This window comes from Psammomys obesus, unplaced genomic scaffold (genome assembly GCF_907164565.1).
Source record: "Psammomys obesus unplaced genomic scaffold, mPsaObe1.curated_primary_1811, whole genome shotgun sequence".
Lineage (NCBI taxonomy): Eukaryota > Metazoa > Chordata > Mammalia > Rodentia > Muridae > Psammomys > Psammomys obesus.
The window spans coordinates 17,349,224-17,374,237 of NW_026585504.1; the positions used below are offsets into that span (position 1 = coordinate 17,349,224).

The following is a 25,014-nucleotide window of genomic DNA, read 5'->3' on the forward strand; positions in this document are numbered from 1 at the left end:
TGTCAAGAAAATGGTTTTCTGGGTAAGTTGAGACACAGGCTCCCTGATGTAGCTTCTGTGGTTTCTGTGTGATGTTAAGTCAGTAGGGAGGGAAACCCATGCTTTGAGGGTCTCTAGAAATGATTAGCAAAGCTCTGCTCATTGCGAGGGGTGTGGGAAGTGCCACACTTCTGGCCCTTAGGAGTTGCTGGTTGTGACCATCCTTATATCAGCCACATGCCCGGCACTTCTAACTTCTGAAAACATTTAAAAGCAGCATTTATCTTCTGTGAAAACAAAGCATGTGGCCACGTTTAAAACAAAGAATGTTCTATTTTTGCTGCTGCTGTAATATTAACAATATCATGTGGTTGCCGTTTTCTCATGTGCTTTTAATTCCCATTTTATCAGAGCCAGAGAACCAATCGAAGCTGCTTTTGTTCATAAGATCTGTGGGTTAACTGTGTTTACCTGTGCTTTTCTATCTGCTGACTTGCCAACAAACCAGTCAGTCATTTCTCCGTATTGGAAATCACCCTGTAAAACTGAGTGATGGCACATAATTTTGTTTTTCTCATTTATAGATAGAGTAGATTCCAGCCTTCTCCAGAAATATCTATGATATGAGAGTTGTGTAACATTCAGTCTCTTAAATTCTCAGCAACTGGATTCAATAATAAATGCTATTCTTTTTTGGCTCTTGTAAAGACATAGAGTTTATTAATCTCTCATGCGACCAGTCTTACTAAATCTAGAATTCCACTTCATGGCTAGAGTTCCTCCCCCTTTCCCTGGTCAAAGAAGAGTCTTCAGAAATGGGTCTCACTGACAAGAGGTATTTCTTTGTTCTCAAACCAACTAATTTAATTGAATATAATGGCTCTCCTTAACTTGATTTATTATCCTGTGCTTGGAATATTAATTCTTTCACACAGTTTGGTAAAACTAAACAAAACAAACAAAACGAAACAAAGAAAAAATAAACCAAAACTACTAACTATTTGGCTGAAGAAAATTGTATTTATATTCATCTCTTTTCTTGCCAGAATCACACAACTGCTGACAGCAACAATGAATTTGGCTTGTTTGTTTCTTTCTCAACACTAGCTAAAATTTAGGAGTAATTGAGCTCTGTTTGACATGTAATCCTGAAAAATGTATACTGACAAGGCCATTTTCCCCTAGATTTAATGCACAGGTTCAAAGCAGGAATGCAGTCACCGCTCAGTCTATGATAGTTAGAAGCCTTGACTTTACCTCCCTCCAGAAACCGTGGCAGTGTGTCTCAGGAGCACTGGGCTTTCACTAAGGAATAAGCATGAACTTACTTCAGCAATCCTTGCTTCTAGAGCCAGGCTGTCAGAATTCTCATTTTGATCTGGGAAATAGCTCTTGCTCCCCTTTTTCACAAATTGTTTTGAATTTTATATTTTGTTTTCCTGTGATGCCTCCAATGCCAGCAAGATTTCTTTTATTTCATGGTCATCTTCCAAGATGATGAAAACAGTCCCTTTGAAAGGTTTTCTTCAGTATATTTGGACAACTGAGCCATGTGAAGCAAGAAATAGGAGTGGCTTATGGACATGTAAAGAGTGAGCCTAGACATCGCAGGGTGGGCTGACATTATACACACAGGTCTGTGTCCTTAACGCATGGCTTCTTTGAATATCAAATAATTTAGCGAGCTCTGAGTAATATCCTTTGTACTTGACTTATGAAATGTGAGTGTACTTAGCTTCAAAGGCCTCTTTTGGCTCAGCCAACATCACAGATATTTTTTAAAGGATAAACTCAGAATCTCTTGGCAATCAATTAGTCAGAATAACAAATATCAATTTACCTTAGGGTTAATTCTTTTTGCCATTAGACACTCCTGCTACATCAAGGAGAACCTTTGCCGAATTCTCTGTAAAATCCTTCTTGACTGTCTCACGGCCACAGAAACAATCTATTGCTTGGAGAATCTGCTGAATTAATTTTCAAAGATCATGAAGACTGGTGTTTGCTGTCAGAAAAGAATTCCCCCCAGCACCTGGCTTTTGTTGAATCTGCAGCAAGGTCACTTGACAGCACCAGTAATTAATTTTTTTTATTACTTCCTCTTGACCTGTTTTCATGAAATGGTGTTCTTCAGATACTTGAACTAGATGGTTCTGGTGTCAAAGAGTGTGCATAAGGAAAGGTCTCACATACCCTTCAACTCCTAGTACAGAGGACTGTAGAGAAGGCAGTAGAAGTTAAGATTCGAAAGGCAGGCAGGTGTGGCATCTTAATTGCACGCCTGATTGCTCCAGCAGAGCCAGAGCCAAGGTCTGACCTCCAGGCCTGCATGTATTCAGCATGGAGAGACTATCAGAGCAGAACAGAAGTAGGGTTGGTGGAAGGCTATGTTTGCTTCAACATTTGAAAATGGCCTCTCTGCTTATAAAATTAACACATTTACTATAGAAAATTAAAGAAGCATAAAAAAGCTAGTAAAGTTGTACTGAATACACACACATTCCCCCTCCCCTGGACACAGGTTTCCATGTATGCTAGTCAAGTCCAACCACTGATCTATATTCCCAGTATTGATCAATAATGAGAATATTTTTTTATCAAGTTAATTATTGTTAAACTTTCTTCCAGTTTATTCCTGCGCAAAGCTAGCTACCTACCCACTTCCCAGACAGTTTGGGACAAGAAACAGAAGGCAGAGCCAGCTTAGATTTCAGATGCTTGTTCCACTATGTCCAGTTTTTTCATAGGTCCTGGGTTTCTGAACTCTGATGGTTAGGCTTTCGTGGTAAACATTTTCACACACGAAGCCAACTCCCCACATTACTAGCCCGCTCAGGAGAATGTTATCTAATGTGAATTTTGCTGACAAAATAAGTCTGATCAAACATTAATTGTGATCAAAGTTATGAGAGCCGAAATAAGGGTTCACTGGTCAGTGCTTGTGCAGGCTCAGGGTTCCAGTGTGTGTTGGGACACAGCAAGGTCAGTGATGCTGCTGCCCAGGAAGTGATGTGTGGTACGAGCGAGCAGTGAAGGAACTAGTGAGTAAGATGGGCCTAAGAACAGACTTTCCTCTCTAGGTACATCAGCAAATACTTTAGGATGGATATATGCCTGAGCTAGATCCAAATGAGTTAGTCTCTGAAGGGAGTTGAGGGTGGAGGCCCCAGGGTAGCTGAGAGTATGGCTGAGGTATGAATCTGAGACTGAGGAGTTAGGCACTGCCCTGGCCATAGCATGCCTTGCTGCACTGGTTCTCTGTAGAGGAGGAAATCAACGGGATGACTGGCCGAACTGAGGCCCTTTCCTGGGTATGAAGCAGTCTCTAACATCAGTAGCTCTCAAATCTTCAGATAGTTGAGTTTTAAGTGGTCAGTTTGTTAGCGATTGCCTTTGAGCCAGTGTTTCCCAGGTAGTGGCTGGCCTCCACATTTGTTCATCAACCATGGAGATAACGCTGAGTCATGCTGGAATTTGAAACTCACTGGTGAATGGTCTGAATTTAGGCAGCAAAAAGAATGAGGTGCTGCTGGGCTGTGGTGACACACACCTTCATTCCCACCACTTGGGAGGTAGAGGCAGGCGGATCTCTGTGAGTTCGAGGCCAGCTTGATCTCAGAGGCGGAGAAAACAAAAACAAAAACAAAAACAAAAAAAAAAAAAAAGAAAGAAAAAGGAATTATGGGAAATACCATAAACTAGAATGCTGAGCGCTTTTGATGACTAGTTATGGCTAGGGAATGAAAGCAGAGGGACCCAACTCCCTTGGAAAGTGGCCAGAGATGTCTCTTAGGCCAGTTTCCTGTGCGGCAGCTGGAGGAGGATGCCTGTGGGAAAGAGAGGATTTCAGTTTTAGAGAATCAGCTTACTACCAAGACGTGTCCACTCCTACTCACCTAGAAATTCTAGTAACCTTGAGCGACTATGCTTCTGCCAAGAACCATGTGATTGACATCCACGAAGCAGTCATGAAATGCTTGCTTTATATACTGTTTCCTGTCTCCAAACGCCATGTCCGGGTACGGAGATCGGCTGTGGGTCTATTATATGCCGCGATGACTTTGGCTCGGTCTCATTTTCATTTCACAGAGTGTAAGTGTGGAGCTCAGAGAGGCTCATTCATCTCGGTGATGTCGTCTCAGGAGCCAAGTAGAACCAAGATTCAAAGCTTCTGACGCTGCCAGCTCTAAGTTCTCCCAGTTATTATACATGCGCCTCTAATAACAAGGACAGACAGTTAGAGAATTTACATGGTACAGCAGCAGCTGCGGTTGCCTGCACAGTCCCACGCAGCCAAAGTTCCAGCACAAGAACTCAGGAGGCCCTGCTTCTGACCGAGGGGCTTTTGGCAATTGATAGCTCCTGGGGGAGGGAGGACCATTTTTCTTCGGAGGCGTGGCCACTGGTGGATCGTTCATGCTTCGGTGGATGGCCCCACAGCAGAGCACATGTGGGCAGCATGAAATACAATTAGCGGGTTATTTTTTTTCTGGAGAGGAGAGGACTTGAAGTTGGGAGATGGGCGTCATGGGGGAGATCCGGGGAGGGGTTGGAGGCGTGACTGGGGAGTGGATATGCTCCTAGTTCATTGTATACGTGTATGAAGTTTGCAAAGAATTAGAGAAATTAAAGACAGAAGTGAAAATAAAATGTATGTGCCAAACCCGGGGCCCAGAGAAGCTGCAGTTTGTCTACTGAGCAGAGGGGCTCAGGCTCCTACTCAGACGTGGTCCTTCCCCATGTACCTTCCCCCTTTTCAGGTGACCTCAGGTGCCGAGTTTATTTTCCCATTTGTTTCATGTGTGTTTGGGCTCTTGATTCTTCAAATAGGAAAACCTGAAAGAACTATAAGCGTGGGTTGCAGGGAAGAGGGGTTGTTTGAACAATGCAGTGGACTCTCAGGTCTCTGTCACTGTTGGGGAGTCTATAGCAGCCATGCCTTGACCAGCCTGTGAGTGAACTCTTTTACTTTTAAATTAGGAGCCTGACCCCGAGGAAGAAGAGAAGAATACGGAACCAACTCTAGGAGAAAAGATACTCCGGGACAACAAAAAGCAAAGGGATCAGCAGTCTCGGCTGAGAGCCATCGATGGGGAGCTGAGAGAGCTCAACGAACAGGTGTGTTCTCTCGTCTAAAGCAATCGCAGACATTTGTTGTACCGAGAAAAAGTTCAGTTAGATTGTTTTTATGTGCTGAATTGGGCGCGAGAACTTGCCCAGTTTAAATAAACGCTAAAGATAATGATTCATAGAATTTAAGATGAGGTAATGATACAGTAATTTACATAATGTAACCTGGAAAATACTATCTGAACTCAACAATGATTCATGTACTTAATGGTCTGTGCTTCTATTGGGGAAAATTTTTAGTTTTCCGAAAAAGGCATTTTTATGAATTAAGTTTAGTGCTTAAATATTTCTACCTTTTGTTTCAATAAATACATTGTTAATTTTAATACAGTACAAATAATTTTAAGCCTATTGCTTATTTTTTTTTTAATTTAAAGCTATCTCAGTATTGATGACAAGTTTGTTTTTTTTTTTTTTTTTTTGCGTTAAGAGTCTCACTTTGTAGCCCACGCCGGCCTTGAACTTTGTGTTTAAGGAAGGAAGGGGTTATTTCGGTTTACAGTTTGAGGGACAGCCTGTCATGGCAGGAAAGGTGTGGTGGTGAGAGTGGCTTTAGCCACTAACTATGGCGGTAGGAGTCGAGGCAGCTGGTCACAAGTTCCCTGAAGTCAGGAAGCCGAGAGAGCAGATGTGCAGCTCCTGTAGGCTGGCCTCTGGGAACTGCTTGCTTCTTCTGTGTTGTTTTCTCTTCCTCCATTCTAATGGAATACCCTTTCGAGAGCACGGCTGCTTAAGCTGCATGACCTGAGGTTGTATACCTGGAAGCCACAGCTGTATAAAACAACTATATAAAGGAATCTCTACGGACAATTCTGTCATTTGCCATACAAAGGAGAGTCTCTGGGACATCTCCCTCTTGTTTTCTCCTCCCTCAGAAAGTTGATTCTATTGGTTTTGGTGTTCTATAAGCTTCTGGTCCCACCTAGGTTTCTAACTAACCCCTATCCCCTATATATTACTTCCTAGAGTTATAGTCCTGTTATGCAACTGTCTGTTGTAGGCACTGTGGTTATCATCCAAATTGCCGGGTCTTCAGTGACTCTCAACTTTGTGATGATAGTATATTGTGAGCATTTTCCCCAAGGGGAGATGTGAACAATGTTCACCATCCTTCCCAAGGTGCTAATGACAAACTAAAGTTCCACTACACCAAAGTTCACCCTGGGGAACCAATGAGGAGGCTATTAGGCTTACAGAGTATGAGCAAGGGGTAATGGGCAGGAGTATGGGTAAGCTTCAAGCAGGTCCCCTGGAAGGTGTACACCCACTATGGATGGCGGCTTCCCATGGCTGCATAAATGGAGGCCCTTCACAGGCTTCCCGGGCCTAGATACTCAAGGTCACAGGAGCTTAAGGCAGAATCTCTGACTGGGAAGAGTCACTGGATACTCAGATGAGGGTCCAGAGACCCGCTTCACCCCCTCCTTCAACGAGGGAATGTCAAGTCACAGTCGGTTGTAGTGGTCTGCAAGCAGACACATCTGGTCTTAGGAAGATGGCAGTCTCCAAAATAGAGACAACAGGCATTGAGTTGAGACAGAGTGAGGAGAACTTGGATAATTGAAATGGAGGGTCAAAGAGGAAGGGAGTTGATGATACCTATGATTTCATAACTAGAAGAAAAATGAATGTAATATATGTACTCCATATGTACTCCAGATGGCAGCTTGGGCTCCCATTGTCCCTCTCTGTTCCATTTTCAGAACTTACGCCACATAACAACACACAGTGCTATGCAACTGTCAAGTGTATGAGTAGATCTCTACATCTTGAAAAGAAGATGTGTAGATACATAAGGAGAAAGATGCTGATGCGTGAATCAGTGATTGATTGTTGTGGCCCAGGTGTACTGAGAAGTCATGGCAAAATCCTGGCCTGATGTGTGTCACGTGCTAGTAGTGACGGCTTTTAGTGAGGATAGGGGTGATGGAGAGGTGAAGAAAGAAAATAAACTATTTATGACATCCTACAAGGAAAAGCATATTGGGATGACAGGTGAATTTTAAATTACGTTTTACATTTTTCTGTATCTCCCCAACTTTAACTTGTAAAAAGCATGAATGCTTATGAAGATGAGAATTTATACTCCTGCCTGATCAGTGATCTTTCAACAGTTCTAGACTGTCATTATAATGAATGAGATTTAGGGTTACTGGTAACTCAGGTTCACATGCCCGTTAGACCAAAAATATCAGCACTGTGATGTGATTGTGTGTGACTGGGGATGGTACAGATTGGGGAGAGTAATGTTTGAATATATTGGTAACTTTTTAAATAGTTTTTTTTTCCCCTCAGAAAACAATTGACTAATAATTACAACAGTGACTTCAACATTATTTATATTTTGCCCATATAATCTTACTTTTAGAAATATTTTTAAAGACGTGATATCCAAGAAAAGCCAAGCCAACAAATAGGAAACAACATAAATGTTCTCTAGTTAAGAAATGCTGAATCAATTTACGCAACATGAGTCCAACTAAGACTGTGGCAGTACAATAAAAATAATGCACCTCATCAATGTATGACTTTCACGTAAAATGTTCGATAGAAAACATAAAAGTCAAGGTTGAAGGGAGATCTTACCAGCTCTGTGTAATGTATATGTATATATATGTTGTTGTAGTGTATGAATAGCTTAATTAGATAATTTTCTGCTTCCCATTGATTTTTTTCCCTTTTCTGCTAAGGGAAGAGGAATCGTAATCAAGGATATACTATAATTGCATTGTATCATTTAGAGATATTGTAATCTATTGATGTAATGATGAACTTCTTAATAATTTAAGAGGTAACCTCAATTTGTGTTTAATCTTTCTAAGGTATAGAATGGCCCATTTGATATTAAGTTGTTTTTTTTTTTTTTTCCTTAAGAACATCTTTAAGTTCTAGACTGAGGTAAAAAAGTGCCTTTAAAGAAGTAGTGTGATAATTCCACCTTGCACTGCTTTCAATTTTTAGTTTTTGGATTTTCAAAAGAATCAGCGATCCTATCCTCCACCGCAAGCCTGTTACTAACACAATGGAGAGTGGTTTGTTAGCTTTGTGGGGGCAGGCTCTTTACGGTTCCAGTCATTCCAAAAGCACCCACGACACTTTTCAGATCTTTATTGTGTCTCCACTGAGCCTTCTCAGAGCTACTACATCTTTGCACATTCCTTCCTGTTTCTGTTTCCTGGAAACCACAGTTCAGCCTTGTCTGGTGAACTGTGTTATTATTCCGTCAGGCTGGTTAGTTCTCTAAGCCCCTTGCTGAGCATCAAGGATAAGAATGTGGCTCACCTCCCCCTTCTTTCTTAAGATTCCCTGCACTCTGACCAAAATTTGGCTATGAGTCTCAGAAGACAGGAGTTCCACAAGGAGAGGAACAGAACTAGAAAATCTGGGCACAGGGGTCTTTTCTGAGACTGATACTACAACCAAGGACCATTCATGGATATAACCTAGAACCCCTGCTCAGATGTAGCCCATGGCAGCTCAGTATCCAAGTGGGTTCCCTAGTATGGCGAACAGGCCCCATCTCTGACATGAACTCAGTTGCTGGCACTTTGATCACTTCCCCCTGAATGGGGAGCAGCCTTACCAGGCCACAGAGGAAGACAATGAAAACAGTTCTGATGAGAACTGATAAGCTAGGGTCAGATGGAAGGGGAGGAGGACCTTCCCTAACAGTGGACTGGGAGAGGGGCATCGGAGGAGAAGAGGAAGGGAGGATGGGATTGTGAGGAGATGAAGGAGGGTGCTACAGCTGGGATACAAAGTGAATAAACTGTAATAAATAAAGGAATTTTAAAAAAGAGTGTCGTTCACAAAGGGCTATCAATCCTTGTACTCTGGTTCTTAGTTCGACAAGTATCTATCATTTAACCTGCTATTAGAATATGTAGCACCTAGCCCAAAGACCAGGGGATTTGGTTTGCTCAGAGAATGGGTTGGAGGTCATACCTGCAGGTGTTAATCACTGGCAACTCAGCTGTAGAGAGCCTAATTGTCACGTGGGCTAGTTCTATAGTCCAGAAACCCAAGTACTGAACAGAGAAATGCTTTTTCAGAAGCTCCCAGTCGTTAACAGTAGGCTTGGGTCACCCCTCAGTTCTTCTGTACTTCTCAGTAAATACAACCCCTAATACTTCTGTGTGGGTCCACCAATTTTTTTTTGTGTGTGGGATTTGTGACTACCTCGTGTACTGTGCCACCATGGCTGTTTATTTAAAATGTTGGTTCTGGGAATTGAGTTTAGGTCCACGATTGCCTAGCAAGAACTTCAGCTGAGCCCTTTCCTTAGTGCACATGACTCTTATTAGCATATTCTCAGCTGTCACCAGTCTCTTGGTGTGCCCAGTTTATGAATTAAATGTACACATGTATGCATAGGAGAGAGCATAGTAGAGATAAGGTTTGGTACTAGTGGGTTTTATGCACCCATTGGGCTCTTGGAACACACTGCCTTTTTAATGTTGTCACCTAAAGATGCTTCTAGCCCCAAAGAAGGGATTGGCTAAGGCAGTGACACACAGTGAGGATCATCAGGGGTCTGCTTGCTACTGGTGGCTAAGAAGCTTTCCCTAGAGTATAAATCCGGGTACTCTGTGCTTGATTAAGGACCGGCGGAGTGGATTTAATGCTAGCACAACTCACCTGCTAAAACGAGTAGCTGACAGTCTGAAGGCTGACACTGACCAGTAGACTCATCTCAGTCCTGCCTTTGTGTTGACACCAAGGCTGTGGTTTTGAGTACGCAAACTTCTGGGACTCAGTATCAGGACCTGGCTCTCCCCTCTCTGTTTTCTATGCAGCCTGTGTCTCCTGGACCTCGACTCTCTCTTGATATGGCCAGGTTCTGCCTTGGTGTTTAGTTTATTACACGCCAGGGGATAACATGGAGGTTCACTTCCTGATGTACTGGACCTTGTGTATATTAAGTTCCTGTTGCCAGTATCTTTTGTGTATATGACATGATACCGTTTGTCTCCACTACTGTATTTTTGACACTATTATTTTGGGAGAAGAGTGATACATCACAAATATGGTCCCTAAAATTCTATTTGGAATTTTTATTTAAAAAAGTGATTCAAGGCTGGCAAGTCCTGGTGGGTTAGAGTATCTGCTGCCAGGCCTAAGTGATTTGAGTTATTTTTGGGATCCACAAGGTAGGGAGAGGACCTACTTCTGCAGGTTGTCCTGTGCCCTCCATGTGTGGACCATGGCACACGAGCACCCCCACACATACACACATGTACACCAAAATAAAGAAAAGTGAAAAAAGTTCAACTTTTTACATTTTTATTTATTTATTTTTTGGGGTTAGTTTTTTTTTCTTTTCTTTTCTTTATTATTTAATCAATTTACAGCCTGATTCCAGCCCACTCCCCGCTCTTCTCCCAGTTCCGCCTTCACACCTCCCTCTCCCCATTCTCCCTTTCCTTTTGCTCAGAGATAGGCGGGGAGCTGAGGGGTACCAAACCACCCTGGAACCTCAAGTCACATCTGGGATAAGCACATCCTCCCCCACTGAGGCCGGGCAAGGCAGCCCAGTTAGGGGAAAGACATCCAAAGGCAGGCAAGAGTCAGAGACAGCCCCTACTCCCACTGTTGGGGACCCATATAATGACCAAGCTGCACATCTGCTACATATGTGTAGGGGGGGTCTAGGTCCATGCAGGCTCTTCGGTTGGTGGTTCAGTCTCTGTGAGCCTCCATGGCATCAGGTTAGTTTCCTCTGTCGGTCTTCTTTTAGTGTCCTTTACCTCTCTGGCTCCTGCAGTCCTTCCTCTTACGTTAGCCATAATGTACAGGATAACTGTGCTACAGTCCACAGACACAAAGAAGCCAAGGGGAGCCCAAGGAAAGATCCCTGGTTCTCACTCAGAAGAGGAAATAAAATAGACATCTGAAGTAGACGGAGGGAGGGAGGAAGGGAGCTGTGTGGGAAAGGGGGTGGAGGATCAGGTGTGGTGGTGGTGGGGGATAGGGGAGGATCTGGAGAGAGAATAGGTCAGTGGAAGAACTAGGAAAAACCTGGGTCTAGAGAGGTTGTCAGTGTGTGTGTGTGTGTGTGTGTGTGTGTGTGTGTGTGTTAAATCTTTGCTTTGATTGTGGGTGGACTGGGGTATAGCAAAATGTCTCCTGAGACTTTCTAAGTAGAACCTTGGTTTTGAGTTTGCACACGCACTGCTCATAGTTCTAGATCTTAAGTTGGGGGAACTCCTAGCTTCTGGTTAAAGAAAAGGGAAAGGCCCCTGAAGAGTGACGTTTAAGTCCAGACATTAATTCTCACAAGTGAAGCTGAAGGAACAGGAATCCACCATAGAGAACTACCCGCTTCCTCTCCCCGCTGAGACGTAAGGGAAAAGTCGACCGTGAGCAAGGGTTAACAGAAAAAACACTGTGGAGTCTCTTCCACACAGACCACAACGTTTGGAACGTCTCGTTTCAGAAAGTAACACAGCTTCATCTGATGTGTTTAAAGAAATAAAAGGGGCCCTGGACTGTGTGAGAACATTTGAAACGGCATCTAGTAGTGCTTACACAAACACAAGCGTAATGAGAAAGGATGTGCTTGGGTTGGGCCTTGATCTTTTACAGAGTTCTGGTGCTTAGCCTGTCACACTCCTCTTTCTGTGGCTTTTCTAAAGCTTTGTGTTGTTGTTCTTGAGAGACCGCCTTCCATATTTTCAAACCAGTCCGAGAAACACGGTTTGCAGCTTTCCAGCACTGGTAGATAACAGGTGTGCACACAATAGTATGTATATTATTATGACCCCCTCAGGATAATGCTTTCATCGCAGAATAGCTCAGTTTTCCATTTACTCATCCTTCCTTCCCCTCCCATGAGCTCTAGGCAATTCTGATCTTTGCATTGGCTCATTTTACCCTTTCCACACAGCAGAAATAATATAGTAGGTAAAAATCGATAGCTTTGTTGTCGTCACTTATATAACGTATTCATATCTATTAAAGACTTTCTCTGTTGTTTAATGAATTGACATATTGTGTTATCACTAAGCTACAATCCATTGAAACATGTTGTTTGTTTTCCTGCTGAAGTACATCTTGATTGTGTCCATATTTTGGCAGTTTTAAACCTGCTATAAGCATTTCTGGACAGGTTTCTGTGTCTATGTGTTTTTAATTTACTTGGCTATGTACTTAGGAAAACACTTGATAAATCTTATGGTAAGCATACATCACCTCTGTATGAATTTGCCAACCTGTGTTCCACAGTGCCTGAACCATTCCCGCTGACCAAGAGTAACTGTTTCTATTTCTTGTGTTTTCACTGTTTATTCTAATACATAAACAATACTGCTGTATTAATGTACAGTTCCCAATGATAAGTGAAGTTGATCCCCTATTTCTATGCGTCTTTACCATGGGCATATGTTCTTTAGTGAGTTGTCTTTTCAGATAGTGTTCCTGTCTTCAAATCGGGATGTTCATTTGCTTATTGGTGACTTTTGTTTATTTCACATAGAAATTCATTATGAAATAAGAGTTTCGGAAATATCTCTCCCTTCTTCTTTTCTTTTACTTCTAAGTTCACAACACATTTCGTATTGCTTTCAAGGTTTAATTATGTTTTCTTGTAACAAATAAAAATTCTAGGATGTAATTTGAAACATGAGCTACCAGAGTATAAAGAATTGTTTTAAATAATGTGCAATTGTTCTTTTCGTAGGCCAAAAGTGATGGATAATGGCAATTTTTTTGTGATTTAACCAAATAGAAAACAGAGCTCCTGTCTGTAGTTTTCCGCATGAACACCTGACAGTCACAAGATGATTCTGGGCAAAACCTAAGCTCACATTGGAATCATGAGCAGATACAGACTTCACAGCATAGCCTCAGTTTCCAAAGAGAACTCTGGTCCTAATTGCTTTGTTCATGAACCACGGGAATGGCTGTTAGAATACTTCCTGCTTAAAGATGCATTTGAAATGTGAACTCGCCTGGCGATGCCACAAATATCCTGACTCCTAGTTTTGCTTTAGAACATCTCTTCATCATCTCTAGATGCATAAGCATTTCTGTCTTCCTCAGTTTAGCTGCTGAGTTTGTAGGGACCCCTGGGCTATGAAGGGGACTAGTAATGCTTTGTGCGTTCTGATGACCAGCCCTTTTTTTTTCCTGTCCAAAGCAAAAGGTAGCCCTTCAGGTATTAGTCAGGGCTTCAAAACAGAAACAATGAGCTGTTACTATTTTTTAGTCATAAAAATAGTCTATTTTTATATTACTTTTACGTGTTCCACAATAGAAAAAAGTTCAGAGTTCATTATATGCAATCAGATTTCTGCATATTTCCTATGTGTGAATCTCGAAAGGGAAAGTGAGGTGTGGACTCAAAATTTTGATCTTGTGGAAAAGGATGGGACTAGTCACCAGGCATGAAAATTTAAACAATAAGAGAAAACAGCAAGGGACATGGCAAAGAAAGCACTTAACTTGTCCTGAATAGGGAATACCAAATGAAGAATAATTACCTCAGAGAGGCCTGGAAAGGCTTTGTGGAAAAACGAAACACACACTGAACCTTGAGGACTAAGTAGGGTTTCATTTGGCTCGAATGAGAGCGGGAATAAGAAAGACTATACTGTTGGGAAGGGCCAGTTGTGGAAAGATCGGGAACCAAAGATCATATGAAGTTTGGATGTTTTTTGCCAGTGGCACAGAGATTCATGATACTTTAGAAACCCGAGTTTGGCTGGAGCAAGACCGTGAACTGGCTTGTTTGGACATGAGTCGCTTAGAACGTTTCCCAAGCTCAGAGTGTATGGTTGGCAGCCAGCCAGCACACTCATTCTCTACCTGCCATGGCCGGGCCTCCATACTTGTGAGGTCTGGGAAGCCACATTTCAGGGTCTTTTAAAATTAAAGGCCTCTGGAGTAGTGATCAGAAAGAAGGCAAACCCAGCGCTCCATGCGGCAACACCACCTCAGATCAGGTGGAGTAGATTTGACATTGGGGAGATTGGTGATGTGAGTTTAGAATTTTGCAAATGCCTTGGGACAGAATGCTACTTTGGGGTTATGTGTTTGTCCGGTTGGATGGAAGTAAATAAAGGGAAATAAAACTGTGTTAGTACAACAGAGCCACACTGAATAGCAGGCTGTGAATGGTCAGGGAAATTTTCACAGCAGTTGTTTGATAAGATGTGAGCACCCCCCAACGCATACACACAATTAAAAACAGTAAAAATAAAATACTCAGAAACAGCGGCAACTTAATACTATGTTACAACATGACTGTTGAGGGACTGTACTCTTGGTTTATTTTCCGTAGTGTTCAGTGTTTTTGTCGCTATAAATCATGATAGCATGAGCACATGTTTGTGCTTCTTATTTTCTCGGGATGTATTATTATTATAATTATTGGTGCTAGAGATCAACCCCATGTCTATCACTGACCTACATTTCAGCCTTTAGTTTTTGACCCACAGTCTCACTGTGTAGCTCAGATGACCTGAAGTGAGGCTCTTCCTGCCTCAGCCTCCCAAGGGCTGGGATTACATGCCTGGCAGGATGTGTTCTCAAGTAGAATTACTTTGAGTAGATGTGTGAAGAACCAAATTGGCCTCCAGAGAGCGGGTTTGATCTGCCTCTCACTAACAGCATCTAGAGAGCTGTGTCCATGCCTCAGTGGATCCACTGGTATTTTTGCCAATCTGATAGTTTCAAGGTGATGTCATGCCTTAATTCACATTTTTTGGGTTCTAGAGGATTTGGCTATGTTTATTACTATTTTGTATCTTGGAATATCCATCAAGGTGTTTTCTTTAAAAGCAGCAACCATCTTTCTATGTGCAGAACATATGCTTTGCTGTCACACATGTTCCACATTTAACCCTTAACAAAATGCTAATTCTCATTATCATTCTCTGATATTAAAGTTTTGTGAGGTGTTGCTTACTGCCCTATTTCCGATAGAGTCATTTGTGAGAAATCTATCTGGCCGCTGCGACTTGTTTTGTGGTTTTTGAAGTGATCCATCAAAAGTATTCATTTCCTTTCATGTGTGAGCCCCAGCTAATTACCTTCTTGGTAAAGTACTTGGCATTAGTTTTAAAGATTGCAGGCAATCTCTTCTCTGCTGCATGTTTTAGAATCTATGCTTTAGATAAGCAGTGACAGGTAGAAACAGAAAAATCTTTTTTTTTTTTTTTTTAGAAAAAATCTTTATTGATTGAATCAGCTTTTAGTATTTAAATCAAATTGTAAAGTAGCAGTGCCATCTGTATTTTCATTTAATCTTTACATCTTATGAAATCACACACAACCAGCATGAACTAAGCTCATCCTCCAGAAGATGTCCTTGGCGAGTTGCTCAAGCAAAGGCCTGTCACCAGGGCTCTTGATAGTCTATGGAGGCTGACACGCCTTCTGAACACAGGGCTTTCCACGTGGAAGGGCGAAAATAGCATGGTCCTATTAACTTTAACCGTGAAAGGTAATACATTTAAGGGCCAATGATATGGTTCATTGGGTAAGGCATGTGTTTTGTAAGCCTGCTGACCTAAATTAAATCCCAGGAGCCCAAAGTGGAAGGAGAGAGCTGACTCTCAAAAGTTGTTCTTTCATCTTCACACACGTGCTGTGGTGTGTGCATGCCTGAATACACATGAACATACACACACACACGCACACAAACACACCACAGTAGATAATAAAATTAAATCTGTGCCTCTAAGAATTTAAAATTAAGTAGGGGACACAGTGTAGGAAGAGTAATGAAAGATTTGGAAGGATACATGGAAGGCGGTAGGCAAGAAAGAAAACATTGCAGGGAGAGGTTGAGGTGTCACTCTGAGGGGGGTGGAGTACACAGCAGAGGAGGGGCAGGTAGGCAGCAGATGCTGCATATCTGGGGCTTGGCAGCCACAGCAGACAGCCGGCAGAGGACATCAAGCCAGTGGTCAGGTCAGGAGAGCCCCTGGTCAGGGTCCCACCCAGAGAGCCAACCAGTGCCTTGGCGAATGACATGGCCACCACGTGCACCTCGGGAAAACGGGTTCAAACACGGACACAGGAGAGGCTAGAGAAACAGTGCCTACAGAGAAGCAGGACGGAGATCTAACAGACCCAAACTATACACCTGTTTAGGACTCTATAAACGTTTAGGCAAACAACGGGCCAAGGAGGAGAGTTGCGTGAGTGATTGTGCCTCTTTACCTACCTCAGATTCGGTATGTCTTCAGCTTCGTAGTGGCTGTCTTATGTCTTTAAAAATGAGTCCATGCCCAATCAGAGCTTGGCATGTTGGTTGTGCTTAAAGGCAGGCACTTCATTCGCTATTACAGACTGAGTTTGGATCACTTTGTGTCGTGATATTTGTAGGCTTCAGACATTCATCTAAAGTCTTTAGCCATAACCCACAATTCCTCAAGTTCGACATTTCCATTTGTCTTCTTTTTAAAAATTTTTTATTAATTACAGTTTATTCACTTTGTATCCCCCCCTGTAGCTCCTTCCCTCTTCCCCTCCCAATCCTTCCCTCCTTCCCCTTCAACCACGCATGCCCCTCCCCAAGTCCACTGATAGAGGAGGTCTTCTTTTCTTTCCTTCTGATCCTAGTCTGTTAGGTCTCATCAGGAGTGGCTGCACTGTCTTCCTCTGTGGTCTGTAAGGCTGCTCCCCACTCAGGGGTAGGTGACCAAAGAGCAGGCCAATGTCAGAGACAGTCCCTGTTCCCATTACTATGGAACCCACTAGGACACTGAACTGCCATGGGCTACATCTGTGCAGGGGTTTTAGGTTATTTCCATGCATGGTCCTTGTTTGGAGTATCAGTCTTTGAAAAGACCCCTGTGCCCAAATTTTTTGGTTCTGTTGCTCTCCTTGTGGAGCTCCTGTCCTCTCCAGATCCTACTATTTCCTACTTCTTTCATGAAAGATTTCTTGCACTCTGCCCAAAGGTTGGCCATAAGTCTCAGCATCTTCTTTTATAGTTTGCTGGGCAGAGCCTTTCAGAGGCCCTCTGTGACAGGCTGCTGACTTGTTCCATTTTCTCCTTCTTCTGATGTCCATCCTCTTTGCCTTTCTGAATGGGGATTGAGCATTTTAGCCAGAGTCCTTCTTGATTAGTTTCTTTAGGTGTACAGATTTTAGTAGGTTCTGTATTCTTGACCCCCCCAGGTTGAGGAATGCCCAATGATAACTCACAGTAAATGGGATTAGCGGATTATGTGGAGATGGCTACTTGCTAAAATCCTTGAGTTAGAGTGAAAAAAAACCCCACAATTTTTACAGTATAACTATTCTCTTTGTTTTTATAGTACGTCAGTTTTCAAAGTGTGGATCGCTCTGGAATTTAAATTTTAATTGATTTGGCAAATGACAACTGCATGTCTTGCTGACACAATATACTGTTCTGGCGTGTGTGTGTGTGTGTGTATGTGTGTGTGTGTGTGTGTGTCCACAGTAAGAACATTAAATCAAGCCAATAAGCACAGCCGCCACCTAGCCTCATCATTTCTCCTCGCATCGTAAGAACGTTTCAGATCTAGTGTTTGTTTCTTGCCGTTGTGGTACGATCTTTGTGCCAAACCTCACAGATAGATGGCACAGCCATCATTACTTCTGTTACTGCAGATGACCAAGACCCCCAGGGACTTAGGGGGACTTGCCCATTCTCCACACTTCCTGCCTTCCAGGAGAGTGCTGTTAGTGCTGCTATTTTATGCCTTCTTTACCTGATTGCTTGAGTGCCTCTCTTTGTTGCATCTTATTTCAGGCTGCTAACCCTGGTATTCAAATACTTGAAAGGTGAATCAATCCTCTCCTGAGAAGGGTAAGGCTATGGCTCCAGCTTAAACAGGTGGTTAGGGTCCTTAACTCTTTCTCCGGCAGATGTTCTGGGAAAATTAGGGGTAGGGCTAGGCCAGCCACCACGCACTCAGCTTGAGCCTTCCCCAGAGGCTTATTGTGTTTCAGCTCAGGGAGTAAAGTGGGCCGAAGCATCTTTCTGTGAGCCTTCGGTCATGGAGCGTGCCTCAATCAGCAAACGCATCTGCAAGGGCACAAACACAGCCCTCTTTCACATCATCTTTATATACTGTTTTCTGTGGCTTGTATACCGGACTGTTCAGGAGCTACCAGACCATAAAATCCAGCCAGCAAGAAAGCTGGAAGTCCCACAGCCCAAAGGTTTATTAAGTGGCGTGAAGCGCTATTGTTTTGTGCGCGTGTTAAATCACTGCTGTCAGCGCAGGACTGTTAAAAAAAATTCCCGGCTAGTAATAACACCCATAGCACTTTACGGCTTCAGAAAGAGATAAAGGGAAGCTCTTAGTCAGCACTCTGATTGCATCACAGCACACGTCGTTGGCGGGTTGGCTTTATGAGGACTTTCCTTTTGGCAGACGCTCTTCTGGCAGCAGACTCTAATTATCATATAAATTAAGCTGGGAGCTGAGGGGAGGGCACACAGCCTGGCCTTAGCTGCTTGGCCCCTGGTTTCAAGGGCTACAATGCCAAGCAGGAATAATGCATAATGCTGGCCAGGGCTTTGGGAGAACAGGGCCCTGGCCCCCTTCCTCCCCTTTGAGAGCCACTGCAGGAACCTTAAGTGGCTGAGCTGCTGTCCACACACTGGGGCCATTCTTTCCTTCCTCCTTTCTCCTCAACTCCCAGCTTCTTACCCAGGCTTGTCTCTTCAACAGCATCCTGCAAATTAGCCTAATCCACCTGCTGTCATTCAGAGGCACTAATTCTGTTTCAGCACACATTCTTGTACACTAAATTATAAGTGTCTTCACTTGACTCACTTGTAACTAGTCTTGAAATGGAGGGTTAGTACTTTCCTTTCATAGGGTAACAGGCTTTGCTTCATCGTGTGAAGGGATTAAGCCCTTCATTTAAAAGCCTTAAGTTGTAGACACAGATGATGAGGGTTTTTTTTTTTTTTTCTTTTCTTTTCTGTATGTTCTTTAACCGGAGTGTAATCCATAACTCAGCAATGCCTGCTTTACATTGACAAAATGATGCTAAACACTGAGGTAGCTTGGGGAGACGAGTCAAGGAGCTCAGTTTGTAGGAATATAATTGTGAGACTTCAATTTGAGTAGCGATTTATGGTTGCTAAACGTTTCCCACACAAGTTTTGTTTGGAGTTTAAATAGCCCTGGTTGTAGGTAACTTAGGGTTAATGTGAATACTTAAGCCCACAGGGTTGGCAGCTCTTTTCTAGGAGGGGGGGGGGGCTCTTTTCTTTCACTTCATTCTGTTTATTGACGGCAGGTTTATCTTGCTCCATTCGCTCAGACACTTCTCAAGTTCCTGGACAAATTATCATTCTTCATTAATATTCTTTATTTTTTCACTGGACTTTCTGGGAATTGGACATAATCTGTGGCACTTAAAAAGAATCACTTGGGAACGTTTTGTGTGAATTTACATTTTGCAGAGAGTATAAAGCAGGATGTTTCCTCCATTCTGATAAAGGAAGCTGTTCTACCTTAAAAGAAGCCTTCTCTTCTCTCCCCTTCCTCCTCTTCACCCCTGTTTGTCTCTATGATTCCTCCGTCCCTTTTTTCCTCTTTCCCTCCCTCTTTCCCTTCCTTCCTCTGTTCCTCCCTTGTCCAGCTCTCTGTTCATGCCCTCGATTTAATCCTCTTGAAAGAATGGTAAAGAAGATGGACTGAGGAAGATCCCTTTGAAAACCAGCTATTTTGTCAAAAGAGGGAGAATCACAGATTGCTTCTGGAGAGCAGAGCTGGGGAGCTTCAGGTTGGTGGAGGGACATTGTGATGGCCACTCCTCCTCGCATCTGTTCCCCATGAAGACACCCCTGTATCTACTCCATCCCTCAGCCAGCTCAGTCTCACCTTGCCAGGCTCTTTTTCTTATCGGCTGGCACATTGGAAAGGACCTTACTTGACCAAGGTCAGAGATGGATCCTGGGGCTCAATTTCTTGAGGAAGTTTTAGCTTTGGTTGTGCCAGGTTGGACCCACAGGGTCCATATGCTGTGGTTACTAGGTGAGACCACAGGATCCACGACTGTGGATACCAGGCAAGACTATGGAGCCCATGCCCTGTCCAGAGGTGACTGGCAAAGGCCAAGAAGGGGCCGAGAGCTGCTGAGCTCCCTGTGGTCAGTAAGTTCCCAGCAGACAGCTTCTTGTCACACAAAGTTACTCTAGCCATCTTTCATTGCTTTAATGGATGTGTTTCTGCCTTGGTGGCCTCCATTTCCAGGCAGACTGGGACAGTCTCTGTGTGGCTGGGATCTCTGCTGACCCTCAGAGGAGAAGCACATAACACCATTTGTCTAATCACAAAAGCCAGGCATTTCACACCTCCTTTTCCTCTTTCCTCCAATCTGGGAAGAATGTCCAGGTACCTCGATCTTTAGACGAACACAGGAGCCCAGCCTTCTCCAACGCTTGAGTTGACCCTTGCCTTTGTCAGTTTACAGAGGGAAGGGGCTGTGAGGTTTGGAGCAGGAGATGGTGTGAAGCGAGAGGCTGCCAAGGCAGAAACCAGCATGTTTAAAACGCTGCTGGGTCTACCTGAGCCTGTGATACTTTCGAAAAGAATGATCAGAACTGCCTGCTCTGCAGCCCTGCCAGCCACAGACAGAACCAACAACAGTGCTCCAGATAAGTAAAGTGTTCACTGCTCAGACTATATCTAATGATGCCACTCCAGTCTTGGGGAACTTGCTAACTAGAGATGCTGTAAGTTCACAGACTGGGTTGATTTAAAAAAAAAAAATCTCTTAAAACCTGAACACTTTTTGTTTAGGTTGGACAATAAGTGATGTACATTCTGCCTAGTGTAAACATCCTGGGCTTTGGATGGATTATGAGGCTTCGTTATTTGTTTATTTATTTAATTATTTTTCCAGTTAGAGCTTTTGCTCACAGGGCTTTTGGAGTGACCTGACTTCACCGAAATGCTCAGCCCAAACTCCTGTACTAGCCAAATTCCAGAGCCTGGAAAACCTTCAGAGTCATTTTGCTGGTTTGCATTGTGTGTGAGTATAGGTGTTTAATTCACAGCCTTCGGGCATTTTGAAAAGGGTGTGGATGGTGCTTTTACTCTCAGATGGCCACCTTATGTAATATGAGGCAGAAAGGATTCTTCCTGTTGTGTCTTTTCAGGAGGTATCTATGGCACAAAGAATGAGAAAATCATCTCAGTTCTGTGTTGTAACCCTGCAGTAGCGCATGTCCTCAGAGAGGAAGTCAAAATCCCAGGTTACAATGAGCTGGGTTGGTTACTTTTCTGTTGCTGTGATGAAACACCATGGCCATATAACTTGTAAAAGAAAAAGTTAGTTTGAGCATATAGTTCCAGAGAGATTAAGAGTCCATTATGGCAGGGCATCGTGGCAGGTGGCAGATAAAGCAGCAAGAACAGCGAAGAGCTCACATCTCAAGTTCAAAGCAAGAAGCAGAGAGACTGAATCAGGCATGTGGCTTTGAAACCTCAAAACCTGCCCTTGGAGACATACTTCCTCCATCAAGGCCACACCTCCTAAACTACCCAAATAGTGCCATTGCCTAGGGACCAAACTCTCAAATAACTGGGCCTATGGGAACATTCTCATTCAAAGCTGGGTGCTGTTCCCACACTTGAGAGGCCGAGGCAGGAAGACTGCTAAGAGTCTGAGGCCAAGCTCCACAGTGAGTTCCAAGCCAGCAAGGGCTACAGGCCCACAGACCGACAGACAGACAAAGGAACAAACAATGACAATTACCTACATAAAATATTCTTTGCTGACCGCATGGTAATACATTGTATTTAGTAGTTACAGGAAGAATTAAAATGTGTTGTCTAAGTTCTGTCTTTGTTCGTTTGTTAAATGTTAAAGTTGAGGCACCAGCATTTTGAAGCACTGTTGGTTCCCTGGGACGGCACAAGGCAAAAATGAAGTGGCATTCAGGGATGGAACAGTGTAGTGGTGCCACCTAGTGGCCACCTTGGGGGTCTGGCCAGTGTTGCCGTTTGGGGTTGGCCGCGATGCTAGCTAGCAGTGCAGGCACTTCCAGGAGAATGCTCTTGGGAAGTAAGCTGCAGCAATGGTGAGCCAACTTCTGCCCTTGACGGGGTAATATTTTCACCACGGCTCTCTGGTCACCAAAATTCTCTTGTTTCAAAGGTCCTCTTTGCCCTAATATTTTAAACTAATCCTATGGATCAGAATTTTGGGTTAAGCTTGGAAATCATAGCGTAGTCCTATTTTACCATTTTATCGGCGTGTTCTTACACGTGATATTCAGAGGCACAGAGAGTGGCTGCGTGGTACACCAGGTCCTAACCAAACCTAGATGGTGGCCAATCACAGTGAACTCTCTCAGCAAAGCTTGTTCTTTCAGGAGCACTCCTTCTTTTGTAGAATAGTGTAGAAAAAAAAATCAATGAGAAATCTGTGTTTTTGAAAAAAAATGTGTCTTTAGTTGAGTTGTGTTCCCCCAACACCCAACACACAGAGCCCACCTTTTAGGAAAGGACTTTCGCTGACTGTCTTAGGGCTTCTGTCGCTGTGAAGAGACACCATGACCATGGTGACTCTTATAAAGGAAACCATTTAATCGGAGCTGGCTTACAGTTCAGAGGTTTAGATCATTATCATCATGGTGGGAATCACAGTGGCATTCAGGCATTCAGGTGCTGGAGAAACAGCCTTGAGTTTTACATCCAGATTTTCATGCAGTAGGAAAAGAGATGTGAGCCACTGGGGTTGGCTTGAGCTTCTGAAACCTCCAAGCCCACCCCCTGTGACACACCTCCTCCTCAGATAATGTCACTCCCTGTGAGTCTATAGGAGCCATTTCCATTCAAACCAACACACTGACAGAAAATAATTTTCTCAGGAAGATTTTACATGGCTAGTATTGTGGCATTTTGTGGGTATCCACTTGGGGAGATATTTCCATGAAACACAATAGCATGTGATACAACTAGCATTTTATTACACATGATTTTTTTTTTTTTTTTTTTGCTATGGAAATTCTCCATGGAGGAATGAAACATTACAGAGGCCTCAGGAGATCTCTTCAGAACATGTTGATTTGAATTAAAGCTCTCTCTGTAAATGACATTGAATTTGAAGGCCCTGATGACATGCAGTTATTAGACTTTATAGCTTGTCCAAACTTGCAAGGTAGTAACTGCTGAGAACAGCTAAGTCAAACTAAGCCAAATTAAACCAAACCAAACCAAACCAAACCAAGCAACCAAACAACCAAACCAAAACCAAAACCAAAACCAAAACCAAAACCAAAACCAAAACCAAAACCAAATCAACCAAAGCAAACCAGAACAAAAGAAAGCATGCTAGTGTCTGGGTTCTAGTTGCCCACGTTTCAGTCCTTGCTTTGTCTCCACTAGTCTGGGACCTTCATGGAGTTCTTTGCTCCTTCATTCTGCCAGTACACGTAATAAAAGCTCATAGGGTTGAAGGCAAATAGTTGGGAAGGTGCCTGGTGGGTGTCCCACACACGGTAGCTGTCTTCATCTTTATTATGGTGAGGCAGCCACAGTTAAGGACCCAGTGATGAGAACGGTAGAAGACCATTTTATTGAGTAAGAAATGAAGACAATGACTAAGAAGCTGATGGAAGAGAAATGCATGTAGGCTAATTTGGAAAATAAGAAATAGGGAAGAAATCTGGGGTTTGAGCATTCCAAAGTGTAAGTTAATTTTAAGCTCTCTCTTTCTCTCTCTTTTTAATTTGACTTTCCATTAAGACAGTAGCTCCTGATGATTCCTGGTACTATTTGAGCTTGGACACCATCCTTTGATCTTTCATTCAGTGGCTGTCTGGGGGTTTGTGTTTGTGCATAGGTCTGCTCTCTGACCTTTTGTTTTTAAGATTTTATTTTATTTGTCTCATTTTTTCAGTTTGAGAGGAGGTTTCACTCTGTAACCCTGGCTGGCCTGGAACTTTTTATGTAGAGCAGTCTGATCTTATACTTACAGCCGTCTGCCTGCTTGTGCCCTCTGAGTGCTGAGATCAAAGACAGACGCCACCATGCTTGGCTTTATTTTATTTTATTTTTTTTAACTGTGTGTATATGAGGGTTTGCCCTGGCCTGCGGGGCTTCAACGGGGTTCCTAAGGTGGAGAGATTGGAAGGAATGGGGGGGGGTAGGGACAAGAGACGCAGGAATGAAAGCCAAGTGTGTTCATCTGATCAAGGCTTCCGTTTATTAGAAATTTTTACCCAACTTATATAGGGAGAAGGCAGAAAAAGGAGGAAGGTAATTAGCTGCTGCAGGAGACAGGAAGAGTGCTTTCATGGGTTAAATACTGCACCTGCAAGATACCATAAGGATGTTCTCTTTAGATATCTTACGGATGCTCTAACAAAGGATGTCCTCACAGTCTATCACCCATGATTTAGGGTCTAGATAACTCTTTCACTACATAGCTTTAGGTCTCCACTCAATGACCTTTGCTCTCTACTTGGCTTTGGCTTCAGTAACTACCTTTGTCTCCACTAGATAGCTTTGACTTTGGCTTCCATAGATAGCCTTGGCTCAGTAATTGACTTTGGCTTCCGTAGATACCTTTGGCTCCCGGCAAGGGTTTGTGTGTCTGTGAACATGAGTGTATGTACCTGTGGAGGGCAGAAGAGAACATTGGGTGTTTGGAATTGGAGTAAGAGGCAACTGTGAGCTGCTGAATTGGTGGGGACCAAACTCATTCTTCTGCAAGAGCAGTGAGCTTGCTGGCACGGTTTACTGCAGCAAACAGCTGCAGACCCCCTGAGCAAGGCCTCAGTAGAAGTCAAGGTTACAGGCTGGAGAGATGTCTCAGTGGTTAAGGGCACTGGCTGTTCTTCCAGAGGTCCTGAGTTCAATTCCCAGTAACCACATGGTGCCTCACAACCAGCTAGAATGAGATCTGCTGCCCTCTTCTGGTATGCAGGCATACATGCAGACAGAACATTGTATACAT

General features: G+C 43.3%; 1 protein-coding gene across 4 annotated transcripts in view; it reads left to right on the forward strand.

Moving 5' to 3' along the window:
* Positions 1 to 25,014, forward strand: part of Fsip1 (fibrous sheath interacting protein 1) — a 117,652-nt gene that overhangs the window by 31,496 nt on the left and 61,142 nt on the right. For all 4 annotated transcript variants that reach the window (XM_055598437.1, XM_055598591.1, XM_055598514.1 and 1 more), the window contains one exon: positions 4,960 to 5,097. In XM_055598437.1, coding sequence (XP_055454412.1) covers positions 4,960 to 5,097 — 138 coding nt within the window. The remainder of the gene's footprint in view (positions 1 to 4,959; positions 5,098 to 25,014) is intronic.